Below are 18090 nucleotides of genomic sequence, written 5' to 3' on the forward strand. Positions count from 1 at the left end.
CCACTAGTTGTTTGGGTTGAGAGGGACGAACTCGATTCCCAGTCCGGTAGAGGAGTTGAGCAGGGTACACATCCAGCAGTTTGTGGCACCAGCGGCAAAGGCGATGGTTTGAATAGTACCTTTGAGCGGATGTTCTGGTACAACAGTAACAGTTGAGATGAGGAAGAAAACCATGGCAAGTTGGAGTACCGTGTCTTGCTTCAGCTTAGGTTTTTTCCCATAGTTCAGTCAATAACTAACAACAGTGATTGCAAGTGCTACAACAGCAAGCGGGGTGTGTGTGTGTGTGTGTGTGTGTGTGTATATATATATATATATAAATATATATAGTTTATGGTGTTTTCCCGGATCCACACCAGCGTTGGGAGGCATCCATCCCACTGGAGCACTGTTTGGGACCATTGCCTCAGTTTCCTGTTGTAAAACATAAAGTCAGCCTGTCTTGGATACAATCCAAGCCTCAGTAATGGTTAATGGCATTAGCCCAGCATCTGCAGTGGTCCAGACTCCTTTTCCTTTATAGGAGTGCAGTATGTGGGTTTGTGTCCCCAAACTGGGGTTTTTGATTACCACAGTGTTTCAAGGTGCATATTTAGAATCTTTGAGTGTTACAGTGGGGCTAGGAGGGGTTCTCCCCGTAGGAAAGAATCCCTTGCTGATCAGACTGCCTGTAGGGGTCTGCCGATTGTTTAATCTCTGCACCACAGTATCTAATCTGTTTCCCCATTTACCATCTGTGGGCCTCAAGTGGGTTTTTAACAGCCCATTCCAGCGTTTGACCATGCCATTAGACTGGGGCCGATACAGGAGGTGAAAGGTCCACTGGACTCCGTTACTGAGGGCCCCCTCTTTTACCAACTTGTTCTTGGAATGTGAGCCATTGTTGGATTGAATTTCCTGGGGTGTTGGGACAAGGGCTATTAAGCGGTTTGGTCCCATGATCGTAGACAACCCTGTTGCCTCTCGGGTTGGGTAAACAAAACCAATTCCTGAAACAATTTCTATTCCAGTTAAAACTTACTTCCACCTTTGCTTACTGGTGGGTGTCATGGCTCCTTCCCCACTCTGACACGATAAATGCAGAAGTGGGGGCCAGCAACCATACCCCAAAACCCTATCTACCAGGCTTTGGTATAAAACTTCACCCAAAATCTTAAAAACCTAGATTTTGGGAATAAACTTTCCGCTGCCACCACCCAAATATTAATAACGAGATTAGGAGAAAGATCATTTGGGAAATCTCACCCCTATTATAAAAATCAGGACACACAGTAACCAATGCCAGGTTAATAAAAAGAAAGGAGAAAACTTTTATTATTACAATAGTCCTGTTGCAAGCATAAGGATCAGATGGAAAGATAACAAAATATACTCATGGAGGAATTACACCATGGGCTAGAACTTAGTTAAAAACAAAAGCCAAACATCTCTTAAGCAGTGCCGGGTATCAGATCCCATACCCAACCCTTAAAACAATAAAGCCTAACAAAACTACCTAAACTTTACCCTACTTACAGAAAGTGAAGAATGGTTTATTGGAGAGAGAGACACATGCTTGTTCCTACCTGTAGCTGCAGAGGACTCACCCAGAGAGACAAAAGGAGAAAGAAAAAAGCCCAAATTCCTTTGTCCCAGTTTGAAAATCCCACCTACGTTCCTACTGGTCACGCCACCTGGCTAGGTGTAGTTAACTCCTTAATCCCCAGGCTGCTGGCTAACCCTCATAATCATGACAGTAGGTAATGGACCCATGTAATCGATTTGCCAGGTTGTCCATAGTACCTTTCCATCTCTTAGTCGGGCAAACCGTTGCCCTTCTGTTATATGTTTCCTGAGCCCAGCACAGAGGGTGCAAGCTTGTACCAGATCCCTGGCTTGTTGGTGGGTGATGGGCCACCCCCTGGCATGTGCCTGCTGCACCAGCTCATCTCTTCCTGTGTGCCCCAAGGTTTCATGTAGCCAAATGTACAGGCGTTCCCAATCCACCTGGGCAGTAGAAATCTGTGCTGCTGCATCTACTAGGGTGATTTTCTCTTGAGAAGTTGTCTGAGATAATGGGAATCCCTGTTAAAAATAATGTATCAATAACTCCCCTTCCCTTCTTGTCATGGGTTTGGATGAAACTGAATTGGCAGTAGCTGGTATTTTTCTGATTTGGGTGCAAGAAAAAAATCAATTTATTGGGCACAATCATTTGTCAGTTTCTGCATATCCTCTTGACTCAGAAGATTTAGTAAGCTTTATGTGAAAAAATGAATACTGAAAGGCAGGTTTGTTATGGTCTAACAGCAATGTGGCTTAGCATGATGAAATATTTTCTTTTCTTTTGATTTGGTTAGTTAAATTATTTCAAATCTCCTATATTGGGGCAGATGAAAGGTCCATCTACCTTACTATCCTGTCTTTCAGCAGTGGCCAATGCTAGGTGCCCCGGAGGGGTTGATCAGAATGGGTATATATCAAGTGATCCATCCCCACAACTCATTCCCAGCTTTTGGCAATGAGAGGTGAGTGGCACCATGGTTGATAACCTACCACGGACATAGATCATTAATCCAAGCTGCCTTATTTGCTAAAAATCTTCATACTTACTGCCTATTTGCCCTTTAAGTTATTATCCTTTTATTGGTTTTTCCCTTTTGCACAATCTTAAAAAGATACTGGATGTTAATTTACAAGTAAATCATTTTTTATTGTTACTTTATTCTTTTTCCTCAGGATAAACAGATAAACAATGGAGAAGATCATTTGAGGAGGATGGAGGAGGCCAGATTACAGCTTAGAGATCAGCTGCATTGTATAGAGATGGAACAAGAATCCATTCTCACCATGATAGGAAGTGAAATTGATGCAGCTTGTGAAATCCTCTCCAGGGATTCTGTGGAGAAATTCAAAGTAATTATTAGTTTTCAGTCTGCCTTAGTTTTTTAGTTTGCTACCTAATGGGTAACCATAATGGAATTTTTATGCATGACTGCTTGTAGTCACATACTTGGTACAGATAGTTTGAATAAAAAATTTCAAATATGACAGTTGATACAATTTGTACAAATATGGTATTAAGCATATTATGGAATTGTGGAGCGATGCATGTTGCCATGTATCTTATAAAGATATAACACAAGTCCCCTCCTGTGTGTCACCAGAAGTTATTATTTTCAGTTGGTTCTCTTTTTCTTTGTAAATAATGGCTTCTAATTATTGTTGGTACATGTGAAATGACCTTTCAGGTTGCAAGCTGCATCACATTGGCACAAAAGGGAAAATGTACAGTGTCAAACAATGTTATTAACTTTCTTAATGTTTTGCTTGGAAATTATGTTTAAATCTTAAAATTGTTAGTTATAACAGTACTAATTTCATATTGTATCCTATCTCTCTCATATGACAAGTGTTTGAGAGAAAGAGTTGTATATTTCAACCCCTTCCCCACACACATTTATTAATAGACCTCAGCATGCTGCTCTAGGAAATGATGAAGATAATTTTTGGCAAACTATAGTTTCTCAATAGAGATTCAGAAACTCGGTATAATAAAGTAGTCTTAGAGTCAAAATAATTTTCATTTTAAAATTTCTGTTTGTGTTTGGTAGACAAACAGAAAAACTTCTAATCTTTGTTCATGGGGAAAATGTTTTAAATTTGAAACAATCCTATATTTTCTAATACTACAAAGAATGAAAAACGGACATAGTTACAATTTATATGCTTCATATTTTAACACAAATTCTTTTATCATTTAACATTACATGTTTTTTGTTGATGCTGTCGTTTACTTAACAGAAAATGATATTTTTTTCCAACATGAAATTTCTCTAAATATTTTAAATATATTTAGACCCAGGAGTAATGATCTGAGTGTAACATTCTGTCAAACAGACATCAAACTGTTTTAAATGTTTCATCACATAACGCGCAAATTTCCTAACCTTCCTTTCATGAACTCTCTAGTTCTGATTTCTAATATCTGCTGGACAGAACAGATGGCATTATTGTTTTAATTTACATCCTTCTTAGAAATTACATGTAACTGGGAATTTCAAAATAATGCCAAAATATGGAGGTTTTGTTTTTATTTTAAAAGAAAATGTTGACAGCTTTTCCTGACTGTCCATTTTCATCAGGCCTCTTCAGTTACATGTTATTGGCAGACTTAAAACAAATTTGAGCCACTTGACTTTTGCTCTAGCCAATGAAGGGGACATAATTTTTCTTACAGAAAAATAATTTTTCACACTCTGACCATGTTGGCACAGTGTAGAAGTATTATGTGGAGGGAAGCACAGCTGAGAGAATTAAGGAAAACATGGCTCTCAGTGTTCCCAGCACTGTGCGTTCTGTCAAGGGCTCTGGACATGTTTAACCCAAGTAATTTTCTTCTAAAAGTATAAGTGCAATCTAGTTGTCTTGTGAGGATTTAAAGGAAAGATAATGGTATTATTGGAGGAAGCTAGCAAATATGTAGTATTCATCCATTACACTCTCCTGAAAGCAAAAGGCTGACGAGATTTGATAGTTGTGCCAAGTGTTTTAACTTGAAGAATTCTGGATAAACTGGGATTTTTTTTCTATCTGTGTTTTGCTGTCACGTGAACTGTCCCTGCCTACCCTCTTCCACAAGTGTTTGACTTTCTCATTGTGTAGGTCAGTACAAGAGGTACTGTTTTTTGATCCTTTCATTTTTACATCTGTAGTAGAGAACCCACTTAAGCAAATAGTGTTAAAGAAATAGACTTACTACAAAAAATATTACTTGCACCAAAGAAAACTCATGGGCATACAATAAAATCCCTATGATTGCATACCAGATAAAAGTATCACAGTCCAACAAGTATTGTAAATTAAACAAGAAAAAGACATACCACTTTGAGATGGAAAAGAGCAGGATATATGGGTCATGATTCAGATTTGCTCTCTACAAAAGATGATGTATCTTATGTTAAATAGATATTAAATTCAGCTAGACTTCAATTAAAAGTACAGATCTATGCAACCACAGATTTTTTTCTACTTCTTTATAAAGAAGTAATGAAAGACAACCAACTAAAAGAAGTAGATGAGTTTATTAAAAAATGTAGAGATTAGATACATTTCCTTTTTAAAACATTTTAATTTATGGTGTAATTGGATTTAAAGGGATTGTTGGAAGAGGGTATGAAAGATACCCGATGTATAATTTGCTAATAAAATACCCAGTACAGATGTATCTTCTATATTCATTAGTAATTTTATTACCTTAATATACAAGAAGAACTTGTATGTAAGAACTTGTAGTCATCAATCTCAAATATCTGAAATAAGTCTGATGTCTTCTTATACTTGGAATAGAGGATAGCATCAACACAATGGAATAGCAATGCTAAGTTTTTATTGGAGCCTAGTGTACATTTCTCTCACTCATTTTGATAAAGCAAGAAATGTGTAATTGAATAAACAGTCAAAAATCTCATGTCCTATTCCAAAAGAAAAGTCAAAATTCCAACAATGAAATCACAAACAAAAATGGCTTGTACTACTTCTGTGCTATGTAGTGTGTTGCAATATAGTCTGGTGAAAATGAGGTTGGATAACTCTGAAACTAGCCTTTAAAACAACAACCACTTTAACGTGATTCAGATCAACAATTGTAAATTGTATTTCACTCTAAATAAAACATAATTTTTAGAAAGGGGCTCCTAAGAATACACATCTAGATGCATTATTGTTGGTATAATACAACTATAATAATAAAATATGTAAGCATTTTAAGGATGTTATAATCACATAGTGTTGTAATAAGCATATGGATAGAGTGGGGAAAAATACTGTGTACCAAATAATTGCATACTTCATTGCTCATACAGTAATTCCTCATTTAACACATGCCCGCTTCACATGTTTTCATGATAGCATGTTTTTTTTAGGGAACATTTTTTGAATTACATGACTGTCCCTGGAATAACACGATTTCCCCAGCCAGCCCGTTGCCGGCGGCTGCGTGGAGCTTCCCCCCACCTCCCTGCAAAGTGGCGGAGGGTTCACCACTCACCGCGCCATTCCCCGGTGACCTCCCACCCTGTCGCTGGATGCAGTGCAGGTGTTGGCAGACCTGTCACAGGTGCAAACTCCCAACCCAATCCCCCTCCCCTCCCCTCTTCTCTCCTTCCCTTCCCCAGAGCCAAACACCTCCCCTCCCTGCTGTAATCCAGTCCCCTTTCTCCCCCAACCTTATGTCCCGGTCCCAACAGACACCACCACTTGAAATACAACCCCCATCTTTTCCATTATTTTCAATGGGAAAATTGACCCCCGTAACACGTTTTCACTTAACACGATCATTTTCTGAAACATATCTAGTGTTAAATGTACTTTAATGTTACCAATAGAAAATTAAACAGCCCTTTCAAGTATTTAGGAGTAAACTTTCCAATATTGATACAAGTTGAACGTCTCTAGTCTGGCATCTTCGGTGCTAAACTAGAGTATTTGCTGGACCATGTGAGGTCAATATTATCTAGCAGCATTACCAACATAGCTCCACTGCTTACTGGGCTCTTAGAAAATATTTAGGGGAGTAAAGTAGAGCTAAATAACTGCACAGAACACTGAAAGCCAGGACTGGTGGTGTAAACAAACTTTATGGGACTATAGGAAATGGCCACACTATGATAAGTGGACATAGGTCTAACTAAAATCATGCCAGACGAGACAAGCCTAGACGAGAGAAACTAGAGTACAGAGACCAGAGTGTGTCAGACTAGAGAGGTTCAACCTGTATTTAGTAATGATTCTTTGAATTAATGTTCTCATTTTGTTCAATAAACAAAAAACAATTCCCTTTGTGTCTAATTTTTTTTTCCAGGCAATATCACTTACACCTGGTTTACATAATGACCCTCATCGCTGGTTAGCAGAAACAAAGGTAACTTCATCTTTTACTAGCTATTATTGGATAATACTTACCAGCTGGTTTTGGTTACTAAAAATGGTATTTGAAAATTGGAGTTAAAAAGGGATGAGGTAGGAGAAAAATTCAAATACCTGTAACATTTTTCTGATATGTGTGTTGGTATTTCCAGCTAGGTGATAACCATTCAAGACAATTAGAATGGCAGTGATTTTTTCAGCTAAAGGTCTTCGATTATCTGTTGGGTACCAGCAAGTGATTTCTGGTGTAAAAAAGTGTCACCATATTTCTGAAAGGCACTAGACTTTAGCTTATTTATTGGTACTTTTATTGATAGTTATGCTACTTATCAATAATCTATAGGTATTTGTATACCCAAATTTATAGAATTTCTCCTTCAGTTATGCTTATTAAATGTGAGAACACCCACATTCTGAACAACCAGAAAAACAAATGCATTTGTGAGTAAAATAACACTGGTCTACAATTTTTTAGAAGTCATCTGCTTCAGAGATAAAATGTGCTATTTATTATGTATTTTGATGTGCTGAATTCAAATATGACAATTAAAACAACTGATTGGCTACTGTTTCCAAGATATTTAAGTTTTTACATTTTACGTCTATGTATATTGTGTAGATAGTAGAGTTTTAATCATAAATTGGAAACCTAGGTCTTTTCATGTGTTTATGTATGGTTGCTTTACATGATAATATTTCACCTGTCCTGTTTATGTAACACTTTAACAATCAGCAAAAGGGTTATATAAATAAAATTTATTATGAAACAAAAGGCAAAAAACTATTATGTACATAGTTTAGTCCTATTCAGTGTCTACTCGGCGCTTCTTGGCTTGTCTCTAGTATTCATTAAATGGAGCATCTCTTGTCACTGTCCAGCAATAGTCTGCAAGCATTGATGGGCTCCATTTGCCCTGATAGCGTTTCTCCATTGTTGCAATGTCCTGGTGAAATCGCTCGCCATGCTTGTCGCTCACTGCTCCGCAGTTCGGTGGAAAAAAATCTAGATGAAAGTACAAAAAATGTATCTTTAGTGACATGTTGCAACCAAGGCTATTGTATGCTTTGAGGAGGTTTTCCACCACCAACCTGTAGTTGTCTGCCTTGTTGTTTCCGAGAAAATTTATTGCCACTAACTGGAAGGCTTTCCATGCCGTCTTTTCCTTGCCACGCAGTGCATGGTCAAATGCATCATCTCGAAGAAATTAATGAATCTGAGGACCAACAAAGACACCTTCCTTTATCTTAGCTTCACTTAACCTTGGAAATTTTCCACGGAGGTACTTGAAAGCTGCTTGTGTTTTGTCCATGGCCTTGACAAAGTTCTTCATCAGACTCAGCTTGATGTGTAAGGGTGGTAACAAAATCTTCCTTGATTCAACAAGTGGTGGATGCTGAGCACTTTTCCTCCCAGGCTCCAATGACTGTCGGAGTGGCCAGTCTATCTTGATGTAGTGGGAATCTCTTGCACGACTATCCCATTCGCAGAGAAAACAGCAGTACTTTGTGTATCCAGTCTGCAGACCAAGCAAGAGAGCAACAACCTTCAAATTGCCACAAAGCTGCCACTGATGTGGGTCATAGTTTATGCACCTCAAAAGTTGTTTCATGTTGTCATAGGTTTCCTTCATATGGACTGCATGACGAACTGGAATTGATGGCAAAACATTGCCATTATGAAGCAAACATCCATGACTTCTAGAAATAACATGATGCAATTCATATTATGTATGACGCAATACCAGCTTCAGATTGCATCATTCATTGTTTTGCCTAAAAAGCGAGTACTGTCCAAACCCAGTCATAGATTTATTCATAGATCCAGTCAAAGATGTATTTTAGTCATTTCTGGTTTAAGCTGAGATCCCTTCCCTTTATAACTCACTTATCCTCCGCCATTCGCAAGTCAAGGGTCGTATATACTGACCCAATAGCATATCTTGAAAACTAGAGCCAATCAACAATTTTAAGCATCATTTTCATTCTCAGTGACCCAGAATTAGTAAAGTTTGACTACATTTATTTCAGAAGCATTTTGGCTGTAGAGCAGTGTAATGGAAGCCTGCTGAAAATATGACCCTTTGTTTGCTGGATTGCCTTTTCCTTTTATCAATTTGTGATGGACATCCTCCCCATGCTTTAGAAAGTGGATTTGTGGACAGAGGTATACCTAACTCAGAAGTGCTTTGAGCAAATTATTTTATGTAACCTCTCAATCTCCCTGTTATAATCCACTGGATTTTTATATCTTATTTTGGTGTATGTATCATTCTTGTGTGTAAAGCTAGATAAATGGAGTATGGAATGTTTTATGGTTTTAAAAATGCAAAGGCAAGCCATCAAGGGTGTTTTCCTCAAGGTCAGATCAGCTGTAAACAACTCTTTTGTCCTTTAAGTTTTAGCAGTAGTTGATCCTAGGAAGTCATGTGACCTACCTAACTGGAAGGGACTGGTCAGGTAGCTTTCCATGCAAAAGGGGAACTCTTTAAAACAGGGCTACTTAACTTTGGAAGTTCTGCGGACCACAGTGATACTCACAGGACATGCCAAGGGCCGCAACTTAAGTATGGTTGCATATGCATGCATATATATATATGCAAATGCATGCAAATAGCTTCTTTCTCACTGACGGGCATGAGTACAAAGATTAAGGTAAGAGTATGCAACACGCAAGTCCCATTTAAGTCAGTTCTGCTGATATTAATAAAATGCAATATTTACCTGATTTCCACCTATATGACAGCATTTTAATGAGCAATGACAGTCCAGGAATTTAACTACTAAATCACATATCAAAAGAAGACCATTATATTGATTACTTTTTTGTTTTGGCTCCCACTCATGGGCCATGTGTTGAGCCCTGCTTAAACCCAAGCTGCACCACAAACAAATGGGCCGCAAACAACCAGGCTGTGGGCTGCATGCGGCCCACTGGCCACGTGTTGAGTAGCCCTGCTTGAAAACAGCGGGAAATTTAGGAGCTTTTTGTCTTTGACTGGTGCACCTGAAGGAGGGAATCAAAGACCCCAGGGTGAATAACAGCCCTGGTTTGGAAGGCTTAGCTGGAAAAAAACAGTTTTAGGATGAGTTTATATAGTTTGAGTACTGAGGTTTCAGTGTTAGTTAGCTAAGCATTTTCTGTTATTTTGAGTTTGTAATCTCCTTTGCTCTGCCTGTTCTCACTTACTACCACTTAAATCCAACTGCTTGTGCTTAATAAAATCACTTTTATTTTCTATCCAGCCCATTGTAAATAATTACTACCTGGGGGAGCAATTGGTATGTATATTTCTCCTTTAATTGTTAAAGGGGACTTGCCTATATAATTCATTTGGGGTTCTAATCCCATTTGGGGAGTGGCTTCCCAGGAATCTGGGCCCTAAACTTCCCAGGAAGCTGGGCTATAGGCTTTTTCCATGAATCTGAAGAGATTCAGTATCTGTACTGCTTCTTGGGGGGCAGTGATCTCAACTTGGTGCCTTGGCCAGGAGAGACTAGCGGAGCTGGCCCAGCAGTACCAGGTGGTGAGAAGCCCCAGAGAGCAGGAAAGTGAGTATCAGTGGCCTTGTCAGCCTTCTGGAGGGCGCCCCCATGGGGTCTTCTGTGACTGCACCCTGTCACACAGTTCTTTCGGAGTAAAACAAGGGAAGCTTATAGTCCACAGGAATGCTGTTTTCTATAGGATTATAAGAAAAGTCAAGGAATGTTTTGATGTAAAGCAGTTTTGTTTTAATCAAAAGCTTTTAGATTAGATTCCTGAAAAACATTCTATTTTCCTTTAACCATGCTTTTAAATCCCATGAGCCTGGTAATGTGAGCACACATGCTTGGAAATCTCTTATGAGCGAGCCAACCTGGGCATGTTAGCTACGGTACATTTTCATTTCTGTGCCTCAGCTTAATGGTTCAAAGAGATGACTGGTTAACTTCTAACCTTTGCTTTTTACTTTGCAGCCTTACCCAGTATCCTTTAATAGGGCTTAAGCTTCTCATGATTAAAATAGCTTTTATACTTCATGAAACAAAGCTTTTTTGCTGCAATGTAAAAAGGTCATGACAGAGAAAGAAAAGTTGATCAGTTGACTGAGGAGAAATTGAATCTGTTTGTTTGTTAGCAAGGATGTCTTAAGGTTATTGATCGGCTAGCATGTAATGCACATAGATCAAGAGCGAATATCACTATAAATAAGAGAGACAAGATTGTGAATCAGAGGACAAGAACTGTATAGGAAACAGTCTCCGAATCAGATAAGTGCTGCTGATATCCTAGGCAGTATTAGAAGAGCCTTCCATAGGCATTTAGTAATTGTTTTCATAAATCTGCCAAATGAGTTTCTTTAGTTATTGTGGTAGAGGAGATCTGAAATGAAAGAGAATAGAAATCCTATAGTTCTTGAGATTTGTATCTTTTCCACCCAAAAGAACGAACGGCCTTATCTGTTTATTTATCTGCTATATATTTCAGGGAGTAACTGGTAGAGAATTTTAAAGTAGAAGACAGGTTGGGTGAATGATCATGAAATGCTAGAGTTCATGATTGTAAGGAATTGTAGATGGGAGAACAGCAAAATAAAGACATGGATTTCAAGAAGACACAGACTACAGACTTTAGCAAAGTCAAGGAGTCTGTAGGTAAGATTCTGTTGGAAGCAAGTGTAAGAGGAAAAACAATTGAAGACAGTTGGCAGTTGTTCAAAGACATTATTAAGAGTACAAGAACAAACTATTGCACTGCATAGAAAAGATAGGCAGTATGACAGGAGACCATCCTGGATTAATCAGGAGAACTTCAATAATTTAAAAATCAAGTAGCCCTACAAAAATTGGAAAATAGGTCAAATTATAAATAGGGATGTTAAAGTATAGCCATGGAAACAGTTAATTTACCAGTTACCATAACAGTTACATGGAGGTTCCCAGCCCCACTCAGGGGGAACCAGTTGCCATGCCACACTGCTGACTCTGTATCAGGTCTGCAGCATTGGCCAGCAGCTGGCTCCCTGAGAGTGGTGCCAGAAGCCTGGCGTGGGGCTGGGGGCTGGTGCATGCCGGGAACTGGCTTCCATCTTGTGTTGTTGCCTCTGTTTTAGAAGCAGCAGTAGGGCTGCAGGCAAGAGCTGGTGTGTGCTGGGAACCAGCTTAAAAAGCTAGTTCACAGTACGCACCAGCTCCTGGGGTTCTGGCTGCTGCCTCACGCTACTGCTTCCGTATCAGTAACTGGTTCCCTGGGAGCAAGGCTGCAAGTGGGGGCCAGTGCATGCTGGGATCCAGTTTTAAACCTCTCTTCTGGTGCATACTGGCTTCTGGGGATCCAGCTGCTGCCCTGCGCTGCAGGCTGTGCAATATAAAGCTTATACTGTAGAGTCCACGGCATAGCCAGCTCCCTGGGAGTGGGGCCAGAAGCTGGGAGACAGCTTCTAGTGTACACTGGATGGTGGCTCTGTGCACGGGGAACTGGCTGCGCTGCAGGCTCTTCAGTATAAACTTTATACTTCAGGGACTGCAGCATGTATCTGTGTAACTGCTGAGATTTTCAGTGGTTACATGGTTACCTAATTAACCGCTTTTTAACATTCTTAATTACAAAGGATGATATAAACAAATAACACAAGTATGTAGGGGCAAAATTTAGAAAGGCACAAAATGAGTTTAAACTAACTAGATATATAAAGGGTAAGAAGAAATTATTCTACAAATATATTGAAAGCAAGAGGAAGACCCAGGCCAAGGTAGGCCTGTTACTCAATGAAGAGGGAAAAACAATAACAAAAAATGTGGAAATAGCAGAAGTGTTTAATGATTTGTTTCATTTTTCACCGAGAAGGCTGGTGGTGATTGGACACCTAACATAGTGAATGCCAGTGAAAATGGGGTAGTTTCAGAAGCTAAAATAGAGAAAGAACAAGTTAAAATTACTTACACAAATTATATGTCTTAAAGTCTGCAGAGCCTGATGAAATATATCCTAGCATACTCAAGGTGCAAAAGTCATGGAAGATGGGAGAGATTTCAGAAGTCTGGAAAAGGGGGGCATTCTATAAATAAGAGAAATAAAGAGAACCCGGGGAATTACAGACCAGTCATCTTAACTTCTGTACCAGGAAAGATAATAGGACACACAATTAAGGAATCAGGATGCAACAAGCATCTAGAGGATAATAAGGTGATAAGAATCAGTCTGTCATGTTGGAAGGGCATAATGAGTGGGGATAGAGAGGGATCAGTTTTGGGACCAGTTCTATTCAATATTTTCATCAGTGACTCAGATAATGGCACAGAGAGTATGCTTTTAAAGTTTGCAGATGAGGTGGGAGGTACTTTGAAGGATAGGATTATAACTCAAAATTATCTGGACAAAGTGGTCTGAGGTAAAAAGAATGAAACTCGATAAGGACAAACACAAAGTACTCTAGTTAGGAGGGACCAATCAGTTGTCACATACAAAATGGAAAATAGCTAGTACAGAAAGGTATCTAGGGATCATTGTGAACCACACGTTAAATGTGTGAACAGTGTAAACACTGTTACAAAAAAACAACCATCAGTCTGGGATGTATTAGCAGGAGTATTGTAAGCAGGACACAAGAAATAATTCTTCCTCTTTACTCTGTGCTGATTAGGCTTCAACTGGAGTATTATGTCCGTTTTGTTTGCCACATTTCAGGAAAGATGTGGACAAATTGGAAGAGCAATAAAAATCATTAAAGGTCTACTAAATATAATCTGTAAGGGAAGATTGAAAGAACTGGGCAAAGCACAGAGTCCCTATGGCCACCCCTACACACAAAGCTGGAGGCAGATACTGACAACACTCTAGGAGCTGTGTGGACCTAGGCAGGTAGGAAGCTTGCCTTAGCCTTGCTGCACTGCCAACTAGACTTTTAATTTACAGTCCATGGTGCTGACTAGAGCTTCCAGGGCTTTCTGACCATTTTTTATGGGTGTTCCAATTGAAAACTGGACACCTGGCAATGCTACCTATGAACCAGCAGAGGACAATAGACTCATCCTGCAGGTTTATTCTCCTGGAAAAAATAATGTGCATGCTTGGCCTGAGCATACAGTTGCTGCCAATCAAAATATATATGCATATTTTGAGTCCATTTGCATAAGTCAGTATTTGACCTTTAATGTATTTTTCATGTTTCTTTTTAAACTGCTGTAGTAATAGCTGTTATAAATCAGTAAGCTGATTCGAAATGTTCTTGTCCAGTTTAAAATTTAAATTCTATTATTTTTATTAGAATTCTTTCTCCTTTTTAGTGTCACATAAATTTGTTCTTCTCTAGACTAAACTTCAGTGGATGTGTGAAGAGGTAAAAGAAAGAGAAAACAAGGAAAGGAAACTGCGGCGCCAACTATTGCAGAGTCGAGAACAGCTTAAGCACTTGACACTGAGCAAAGAGTGTGAACGTCAATCTCTCTTTGAACAAATAAAGAAACAAGAACAAGTCCTAGAGGAAGTTAACAGAGAAAAGAGAGGTGAGTTGACCAGTACATTTTTATTAATGAAGGAAGAGAAAAAGGGGAGAAATACTGATCTTGAGAATTAGCAAAGGATATTCAAATCTGCTTTGCCTGATGGTAATTAAGAATTCCAGTTGGTGTCTTGCTAGAGCTAACCAGGGAAACAGATTTTTATTTTCTCTTGATAAAGTTGTTTTGTTTTGCAAACTGCTATATTTCAGTTCAGAACATGTCTGAACAACACATGGATTTTGTGAAATAATAAGTAGACATGCCAATTAGTCTTTCAGCTCTAATATATGAGGCATAGTATGACCAAAATCGTTAGTAAAGGCATAGTATGACCAAAATCGTTAGTAAAAATTATAGAGGGGAGGTAGGAAGTAACTTTGCTAGGTGCTTATGTTGTTTTTGCCTTCATCCTGCTGTTACACACGTAAAAAATTATTCTTAAGCATTTTTTTTGTTATACTAAAATATGGAGAGCTTGTTTTGGAATATTATCATTTTTATTTTAATGGTCATAACTGCTTTTTTCCTCTGCTGAGCCATGTAAATAGTATTGTTTGTCATAATGATGGCTTATTAATAAAAAAGGTAAATGTCAGAGGATTTTCTGAAATCCTTTTATGATGATTTAATGGTGTCCAATTATAAGATTTATTGGTAAATGTGTAAAAGATTAGACACCATGTTAAAAATACTGAAGAAAATAAACTTTGCATTAATTAAAATGGAAAAGATTTGTTGTTTGGTCAAATGAATGGAATGTCAGTTCCTATAACACTTGCTTTGGAATACTTATTTCATTTTAAAAAACAAGAGGTTGTCTCTGTCCTCCATTAAAGTCCATTTAGCAGTAGCAGCAGCAATCCATATTCACATCAATGGATTTTTTAAAAAAAGCTGAGTAAATCTGTATTCCCTAGTATAGGATTTGGCCCCTCCATGGAATTTGAACTTAATTTTTATTAGACAATCTTTCTGTTAAACAGCCACCGTTCTTGACTGTCTGTCATGGGATTTTCAACTTTCACACACACATGCATATACGTATACAAACATATGAGTGTGCATTGTATTTGTGTTGGAAGGGCTTTTGGAAAGTTTGATTTGACTGGGATGGATTCCAGAGACTTCAAGAAGGTTCGATATTAAGCCGTGACGTGTGAACATGGATATTTAACCGTATAGAGTTGCTATCGCTATCGCCTAATGTGAACCTAGAAGTCTTGAAAAAAGCCTCAGAGTCTCACTATTGCTCAAATCAGAGAGGAGGAAAGCAATATTTCTCGGAAGTTGTTTAAAATATGTATGGCAATGTTAAATCAACACCAAGTCTCCGCCTGTGTGGCCTGCCTATGAAAGTGAGTATGAAAAGAGCAATTTATGGTAACACAAGAAAGCCTGATCTTCGATACAAAGTTGTAAGTGTGTGAAACAAAGAGGTTCAAAACTCTGAGGAAGCCCCAGAGGAAGATCAAACAAGGAGCAGAAAATCCACCAGAACAAGATCCAGAGGAAGAAGCTACAGGTAACAATAATTTCTGCAAATATTTGATCAGTGTTGATGAACTTTTGGGAGGCTTGAACATTTTGCTCTTCAGTGATCTCCTTCAACTTTAACCAGTATCAGGCAGTCCCGTTTATAAACAACGTGTTTCAGTGAGACCCACTGTGCAGCTCTGGCACCTCTTTAGCTTTTGTGAATTGACTGAAAACAGGCAGCAGCAAGGGGATACAACATTTATTGAAATTTTAAATAATCTTAGGAAAAACTCACACGAGACCAACTAAATATTTTACTGCATAAATGTGAGGAAACAGCAAGGGGACTTTTCACCTGGAAAAGCTTTGAGAATTATGCCAACTTGTAAAATGGTAGTCGACCACAATAATCAAGTTTTGTCCACTTTAGACAATGCGTATCTCCAAATGTTCACAATCACAGCACATGATACCCTCATTGAGCAGGAACGACGAGTTCCTAACCTTTATCAAGCTATACTAACAAAGATCAATTGAGTGGCAGGCATTCCAAAGACAATTGTAATACATCTGGGCACTAAAGTTCTTCTTCGAGTGATGTCCCCGTTGGTGCTCCACTAAAGGTGTTGGGCTTGTCCCGGCGCCGCAAACCGGAGAGTTTTTGCCAGCAGTAGCCCCCTTCGGAGGACCGCGCATGCACAGAAGTGCCTCGCGCCGTTCGTGCTCTTTTCTGTGTTGAGCAGTCCGACGCACTAGTTCCTCCTAACCGTCCACGGTCGCAGATGGAGTTAGGACACGCTCCTCCTTTTCTGAGGAGAATCGAGTTTATCATCAGTTTCTGTCCTTTCCAGTTAGCCCCTTCCATGTATTCTTAGTTTTCTCTAGTTGATAGTTGTTTTTTTTAAAAAAAAAAAAGTTAAAACAGTTAAAATTAGAATTAACAGCCATCGTTCATAGGCCTCTCTGACCGGCCCCTCTAGTGCCGCCCTCATGCCTGGATCCCCGGGCTTCAAGAAGTGTGCCTTTTGCGCTGACCCTATGCCTGCCTCGGACGGCCACTCCCGCTGCATCTGCTGTCTGGGAGAAGGCCACATCCCCCCAAAATGCGGTCACTGCTCAAAACTGGCTGCTCGGGCTAGGCGTGACAGAGAAATGCGCCTGAAGATGTTGCTTTTCAACAAGGCGCTCCAACCTCCGTCAACTGAGCAATGGGAGGCTTCAGTCCCACGTAAGTTTCGGGACGGAAAAAGCTCTGCTCCCTCTAGGAGTGTAAGTGCAGGAGAAGCACGGAGCTCATCGGGCTTCCCTCCCAGACAGGGAGCGGATAAGGCACCTAAAGCCCGCAGCACATCGGCGCCTAGTCCCGCGCTCTCCGTACCACCGGCACCGTCAGTGCGCCCGGAGTCGGCACCGTCTTCTACGGCACCGAGCCTCCACGCGGCACCGAGACCTCAGCCGGCACCGTCGAAACACCTGCCACTGAGGGTGGAGTCAGCACCGACTGCCGGCACTGCACCGACAACTAAACCGGTGCTGACAGCCCGCCTGGCACCGAGGGGCGAGCCGGTGCCGAGAGATCAGGAGGTGCGCCAATCTGAGCCAGCGCCGAGAAAGTAATCGGCGCCGAGACCAACCGGGCATCATTCAAAATGCAGGCAGCAACCTACACGCCAGAGTGAGCAGCCAGCGTCAACGCACCAGCACAGCTCTATCACACCGACATCTGCGGAGCCGGTTCCAGCGGCCCAACAAGTTGGTGCATTAGGAGAGGATACGGCACTGCCATCCCCAACCTCGGTGCCTAGGTCGCCACACCTTTTAGGAGATGTATCGGACTCTGCCTCTGTCATCTCGGTCCAGGGCAGCCCAGTCTCAATGGCTCCTCCACCTAAGAGTATTCTTACTAAGGCACAGAGGAAAACACACCACGTCTGCACACCTTCCTCCAGCCCGGGAAGAGCAGTCTTCTCTCCTGAGCCATCTCTCTCACCTCGTCACAGGGGACGACATTACTGCAGTCAATCTCCCACTCGGCACTACTGGCGATTCCCGAGACGATCTTTCTCACCATGCTGCCACCGCTTATACTATTCGAGGTCTCCATCTCGCTATTCCTGTCGCTCACGATCCCCACGATCACCCTCCCGTGTGTATTATCACCATCGCAGGAGCACCACCTCACGTTCACCCGTCTACTCGCACCACGATTATCACCATCGGCAAGACACC

The 18090-nt window shown here is 40.3% G+C and overlaps 1 protein-coding gene across 8 annotated transcripts in view; it reads left to right on the forward strand.

Annotated features, from left to right (window-relative positions):
- CEP128 (centrosomal protein 128) overlaps window positions 1-18090 on the forward strand; it is a 393105-nt gene that overhangs the window by 170264 nt on the left and 204751 nt on the right. For all 8 annotated transcript variants that reach the window (XM_089778396.1, XM_025181171.3, XM_089778400.1 and 5 more), the window contains 3 exons: window positions 2719-2895; window positions 6842-6901; window positions 14196-14388. In XM_089778396.1, the coding sequence (XP_089634522.1) occupies window positions 2719-2895; window positions 6842-6901; window positions 14196-14388 (430 nt within the window). The remainder of the gene's footprint in view (window positions 1-2718; window positions 2896-6841; window positions 6902-14195; window positions 14389-18090) is intronic.

This window comes from Pelodiscus sinensis, chromosome 5 (genome assembly GCF_052426305.1).
Source record: "Pelodiscus sinensis isolate ZL-2025 chromosome 5, ASM5242630v1, whole genome shotgun sequence".
Lineage (NCBI taxonomy): Eukaryota > Metazoa > Chordata > Testudines > Trionychidae > Pelodiscus > Pelodiscus sinensis.